The sequence below is a fragment of the Geospiza fortis genome, unplaced genomic scaffold (assembly GCF_000277835.1).
Source record: "Geospiza fortis unplaced genomic scaffold, GeoFor_1.0 scaffold992, whole genome shotgun sequence".
In the NCBI taxonomy this organism is placed as follows: domain Eukaryota; kingdom Metazoa; phylum Chordata; class Aves; order Passeriformes; family Thraupidae; genus Geospiza; species Geospiza fortis.
Window position 1 is genome coordinate 59,641 of NW_005054625.1, and position 6,539 is coordinate 66,179.

At 49.6% G+C, this 6,539-nt stretch overlaps 1 protein-coding gene across 1 annotated transcript in view; it reads right to left on the reverse strand.

Annotated features, from left to right (window-relative positions):
* Positions 1–5,785, reverse strand: part of FBXL20 (F-box and leucine rich repeat protein 20) — a 28,630-nt gene extending 22,845 nt beyond the window's left edge. The window contains exon 1 of the mRNA XM_005430382.2: positions 5,765–5,785. Coding sequence (XP_005430439.2) covers positions 5,765–5,767 — 3 coding nt within the window. The 5' untranslated portion in view covers positions 5,768–5,785. The remainder of the gene's footprint in view (positions 1–5,764) is intronic.
* Positions 5,786–6,539: the final 754 nt, after the last annotated feature.

A 6,539-nucleotide genomic window follows, 5' to 3' on the forward strand; every position in this document is an offset into this window, starting at 1 on the left:
CTGCTGGGATGGAGGAGCTACCTGAGCCCAGCCTGCATTTGGGACACATTAAATAAAGAGCATTTTTTGAGGTTTTTTGAACCAGCAATGATCCAGATCAGCCAGACCCTACAGGAATGGAGGCCAGGATGAAGCTTTTCCTGCTGCACACCCCTCAGGGAAATCCCTCAGTGCTGGATGGGCCAGGGGACGAGGTTGTGCTGCTGCCTCCAGAAAGGAAAACTCCACAGGCACAGGGGAGACACCAAAACCCCAACCCAAAATAGGCTGGGATTCTGTAAAAGCACTCTGCCAGGGCCAACACTGTCACACAACTCCTGGCAGAGGGAGAAGGAAGTGAATCCTATTTGGGGCAAAAACAGCAATAAAAATTTAGAAGACGGCGCTCTCTCTGGGGTCACACAGGCTGAGGCCAAAAGTAATTTTCCTGCTGGACCCTCCCCAGTCTCCCTGGTGGCCTGGGCCAAGCCCCAACAGATTTTTGCTCCAAATCTCCCCAAATCCCTCTTCCCTCTACTCAGGCCATAGCAGCAGCACAGTGGGGGTGTGAAACACAATTCCCATGTGTCCATATCCCACTGAAAGGGTTCCTTCCCCTCCAGAATCTGCTGCCGGGTACATTCAGCCTCTTTTTGTTCACCTGTTTTGTTCTCCTCGGCCGCTACTGGCTGCCAGGCAATTCTCCCCACACCAACCACCCCAAACCAGGCCTAACCCCTCACTGTGCTCAGCTGAAATCCCAATTCCAGCCCAGAGTTACCCGAGGGTCACCGGCGGCATCCGAGCGGCTCCTCCCGGGTGAACCTGGAGCAGCCTGGGCACAGCTCAGGGAGCAGCAGCTCTCAATTAATCAGCTTTAATTCAGCTTTAATTCCCCTGCAGCTGAATGAGAAAACCCCTCCCCAAAGTCAGACACACTGGGCAGCACCAAGCCCATCCCTGCTGCCAGGGCTGCTCCAAGCCCAGCTCCCCCCAGGTGACACCTGAGGTGGCTCACAACAGATTTCTGATGGAAAATGGTGCTGGTTTCTCACCAGCACCTGCCGAGGTTTTAAATACACAGCCCTGCCCGTAAGAACAGCATCCAGACTCAAAAAGGAAGAGTATAAATAAGACAAAGATATCCTGACTTTCTCAGGACAGCCTGTGGCCATAAAACACCCACTACCAGCATTTATTTTTATCTTTTTAGAAGCTCATTTTAGCAGGGCAACAATTTACTACAAATACACTTAGAATGGATTAAAAAAAAAAAAAAATCAAACCCAAAAACTGAGACGTGATTCAGTATTTTCAGCCTAAACCCAAGACTCATGCAGCTCTCTGAGGCTCATCACAATTCAAATAAGCTGCTTTGATAAATTATAGTTCTGCCCCTCCCCAACACCTGCAATTCTGTTATTATTACTGGTAATATTGTCATTATTACTATGATTATTATTGGTAATAAGGTGTTTTTTTCACTGCTGGCTTTGTATCCAGCTATTATGTAAGAAGATGCTGGGATCATTGGCATAAATATTGGGAAATAAAGGCAAATGATGGTGACTTAAATAAAAAAATCCACCAGAGCAGAGGTGTGAAGGGCATGGGGGGATTTGTCCCAAAGGAGAACTTTGGGATCAGGCAGGGATGCCCAAACCCCAATAAGGGGGTGCTGGCTGCTCCTCAGGGCCGTGCAGATGCAGGTCTCACCCCGGATCAGGGAGGATAAAACCCTCCCAGGGCTGCCTTTCCCAATGGTGTGACTCAAAGGAAGCTCCCAGCCAGCGAAAACAGTAATTACTGCAGTGTCCCAGGCCCCAATTAATGATGGTGTCCCAAAGAAATGGGATGTGCCCGTGGTGCCAGCCCTGAGTCCCTGTCCCCAGGGCCACCTGGGATCCCCAAAATGTCCCTTGTAGGAGCTGCTGGGAAGTCACCCTGGGCTGTTCATCCCCAGAACCAGCCAGGAAATCCCTCACTGGGCTCAGACATGAAATCACGGGATGGTTTGGGTTGGGGGGACCTTAAAGATCACCCAGTGCCACCCTTGGCATGGCAGGGACACGTCCCACTGTGCCAGGGCCCTGTGCAGCCCTGGGCACTGCCAGGGGGCCAGGGGCAGCCCCAGCTGGTCTCCACAGCTGCTCTGGGAATCTGTGCCAGGGTCTCACCACCCCCACGGGGAGGAATTTCTTCCCAATATCCAAATCTCTCCTCTTTTAGTTTAAAACCCTCTCCTTTTTCCTCACCATGGAAAAAGTCCTGTACCCCTGGTGGGGGTGGAATGGATGAGCTTTAAGGCCCTTCCAACCCAAAATGTGCTGGGATTCTGTAAAATCACTTTGCCAGGGCCAACACTGTCACCCAACCCCTGCCAGAGGGAGGAGGAAGTGAATCCCATTTGGGGCAAAAATAGCAATAAAAATAAAAACAATATTGGGACACCAGGGCTGTCTCTGGGGTCACAGAGGCTGAGGCCAAAAGTAATTTTCCTGCTGGGCCCTCCCCAGTCTCCCTCCCTTTTGCACAACCCATTTTTGCTCCAAATCTCCCCAAATCCCTCTTCCCTCTACTCAAGGCACAGCAGCAGCACGTGAGGGTGTGAAACACAACTTGTGGTTTACATCTCTTCCCATCTCATCGTTTCAAAGCACCGCTTTGAAGCAAATAAATTAACAGTTTGTTATTTATTATTCACCTGCCCAAATGAAGCCCTGGTTTAAAAGTGTTACGTGTGATGTGGCACGACACTGAAATTCAAAATAAAAGAGGGTGGAGGAGTGAACAGGAATAAGGAAAATTCATCAGCTTGGACATCCCTTTCCCAAATTTTTATTTTTTACAGTTTTTCTCGTTATCTATGAGCCACATCGTTAGACACTATCAAAAAATAAACCTGTTTCAGCTGTGCAACCTCAGGTTATGTCACCAAGAGATTCTCTTCCCATATAAAACCAGATTCCATGGTGTTACATCAGTTTTTGCAAGGAGAGTCAGAGCAAGGTTTTCCCTGCTCCCTGCCCTGTTTGTGTCCCTCTGTTTGCACAACCTCCATTCCCTGGAACAGCAAAGCCCCAGCCAGGAGCACAAGGAGCAGCCCAGGAAAGGGAGCAGGGAAAACCCCAAAAGGATCAGCCCTAAAAGAGCCAAAACCCCCTGAAAATACAGCAACAGCATTTCAGAGGCAGGAACACAGGAGATTCCAAAATGGGATTAGGGTCAGTGAGATTATTCAATTTCTGAGCACAGACAGGATTAATTATTAGAAGGCAGCTCGATTTTGGAGCATTTGAAGTTTCCCATTTTGCATCCAGCTCAGCTCATTTCACATTTCTACAGCTGAACAAGACCTGGGAACTACAGAGGTTCAGAAAGCTCGGGATTCCCTCACACTGAGGATTGAATCCAGCACAGAAATGCCATTTCTCAGGCTGAAGGTGCTCCCAAGGCTCACCACAGACTCTCATTCCTCAGAGACATCCCTGGAGTTGCCAAAATTTCGTTTTTACCAGGACAAACTGCCCCACGGACAGCCCAGGAGCAGCTCCTGCTCGCTGCAGGCTTTGGAGACTCCCAGAGGAAGCTGGAGAGGATGGAGCTTTTTGTGTTTTGAGGATGTGGAGGAGACTACACGGATGAAAAAAGGAAGAAAAAAAAAATAAATCTGGAATTATTTAATCCTGACAAGGAAACCCAGGACAGCTCCAGGTGACATCCCAGGGAAGATGGAGAAGAGAACCTGAGCCTTGGTGGATGAGTCCTCCCGAGCATCAGGAGTCACTCAAAGCACCAGGAGATGCCTCCTCTCCTCTCTGCTGTTATTGGGCTGCTCTTCATCAGGCAGGAAGCTGAGAAATCCCAAATAAAACCATGGATTGGGATCTGCTGGGGCATGTTCCACATGAAACCAGCAGCACAGAGAATTTTTAGGAGTCAACCTGGGTAATGTTTTCCCTTTTTGTTTGCTTTGCTGCAGTAAGTGGTGATTTTCTCTGTGGTGGCCACACCTCCTGTGAAGGGCCTAATCCCAAAATGCCCCATTCCCCGGAAAAAGAGAATTCCGATCTTCCTGGAATCAGAAACCCACATGCAAGCCCAATTTAAGGAGCTTTGCCCATATTTTATTCCTACAGTAAGGAATTATTATTATTATTAACCCCCCTCACGAGTGGATTTGTGAATTACCCAACAACAATGGCTCAGGAATTTGTTTACGTGGCTCCACAAAAGACAATAAATGAGCGCAAACCCAACCCAGCCTCCCCCTCTGCAACTCACACGTTATTTCAAGCCTCAAACAGACACAATATATTAGTCACAGCCCCAGATCTGGCTATTTTTACCCCAAAATAACGTTCCAGACTCCAAGGCCCTGCTTCCCCTTGCTCAGCCAGGGAAACTGCCCTGGCAGCACCCACAGGTGAGGAGGAAGAGGAGGAGGAAGAGGAGAATTAAACACCCACGGTCTTCATGACCTGACAATATCCCACAGCTCCCAGTCTCCAGACTTTTCTGCCCAGTTTTCCCCCTGTCCCATGAAATGTGAACTCTCCACAACCATCACAAACTGGTTTCTAGGAAGCACAGAGGAATTTCCACCCATTCTGCCCCTCTGGAAAATCAATCTAAGTGCGAACACACATTTTGGAAACTCTTCTGACCAGGCATAACCTCAGTGGAAAATCACAGATTTAAAGGAAAATTAAAACTTTCCAGGTTATGCAGGTGAGTGGGTCAGAGGTAATTCATGCTGGGGAAATGAAGGATTCTTTAGATTTGTAATCATGGAGTGGTTTGGGATGGAAGGGACCTTCAAACTCATCCAGTGCCACCTCCTGCCATGGCAGGGACATCTCCCACTGTCCCAGATTATCCCTCTCCAACCTGGCCTTGGACACTTCCAGGGATGGGGCAGCCACAGAACACAGCAACCAAAACAGCCAAGAAACAGGATGATGTTTAAAGGCACTTCTTGTAGCCCAAAATATTCTTTTCTGTAACACACCAACTCTTCCTGTATAAATATAGGTTTTAAAAAATTAATTTTAGGCCTCAAAGGCTCCTCGAGCATTTTGCTTCTTTTCCAACTTGTCTGTTTTTTTTTTACTATGAGAAGAAAATAACATTCCAGCAAAGAAAAAAACCCCACCCAAAAGAGGCCAAACAAAGCCTTTCCCCACTCTTTTTCCCCAATGAATTGGGTTCATCGTGTCCTGGTGCAACCCTGATGAAAACCCTCCCAAAACTGGAATGAACTCCAGCACTGCAAGGCTGGGGAAGCAAAGGATGTTGATTCCCTACGAGACATTCCCCCCAAAAATCTGCCACCAACCTGCTTTTGCTCTGTATTCAGCCACTCTGCAGCAGTGCAAAATAAAATGAAAAAAAATAAAAAAAAAAAACCTCTCAGGGGGGTAAAAAAAAAATAAATAAAAAAATCAGTGCAAGCAAGAAGAGCCCAGAACAGTAAATACAATAAATACAACAACCCTGGATAATGCAGGGCTCACGTGCAGGCTCCTCTCTGGAGCTCCCAGAGCACTTTCAGTGCCACAGAAACACGACTTAAAACACCTGGGCCCACCCCAAACTCACAGCTCTCACACGGGTCTGATGGAGGAAGAAAACAATCCCACGTGCAGGGCAGGACCACCAGCATTTCCTGCTCCTTTCTCACCCCCAGGGCTGAGGAATCCCTCCCAGAGCCTCTCCGGTTCACCACTGACCAGCGTTTTCCCTGCACCGCCATCCCACCCCTGTGCTACAGCCACGTTTTTACCATTCCAGGCTCTTTTTTGTCCCCTAGAGGGGCCGGGCAGTCCGGAGAAGCAGCGAGCAGGGATTTCCATCCTCCACAGCAGCGATGGGAAGTAAATCCCGCCGCTGCCCTTCCTCCCTACCCCCTCCTCCTCCTCCCACGGGAAGACAGCTGGGACAACAATGCGGCTGGAATCGCCCTGGCTCCACACTCCGCTTTGTGCCACGGCCTTTGAATAAATCTCATTTTTTCCCCTCCTCTCCTTCCGTCCTCTCCATCCCCCACCTCCCCGTAAGCAAATTTTTTTTTTATTTTTTTCCCCAGCTAAAAATTAAAAAAAAAGCGGCGCTGGGGGCTCTTTTTCCCCCCTGAACGCCTCCCCCCCCAAAGGCTCCGTGGTGTTTTCCAGGCGCATTTTCCCCACATCTCCTGCTCCATCATCAACTTGGCTGGCGGCTCTCGCACCCGCAGCAACACGTTGGCAGCAGCTCTGGCCCCCCCAAACCCCACCCCGGGAGGGTCTAACAGACGGGGGGACCCCCAAAATGGGGTGGGGGAGAAGTTTCACCCCCAAACTCGCACCCCCAGATTCTCCCCAGCCCCTTTCAGAGCAGGGAATCAGATGGGGGAATCCCCTCCCCAAAACGGATGGAGGGGGAAGAGGTTTCACACTGAGCACCCCAAATCCGGGAGTCCAGGCCTGACTCCCCCCCTTTTACACCCACAGACCCTCCCCAGGCTAAGCCCCCCACGGGACCCCCCAAAAACGGGGCGGGGAGAAGTTTAACACCAGCCC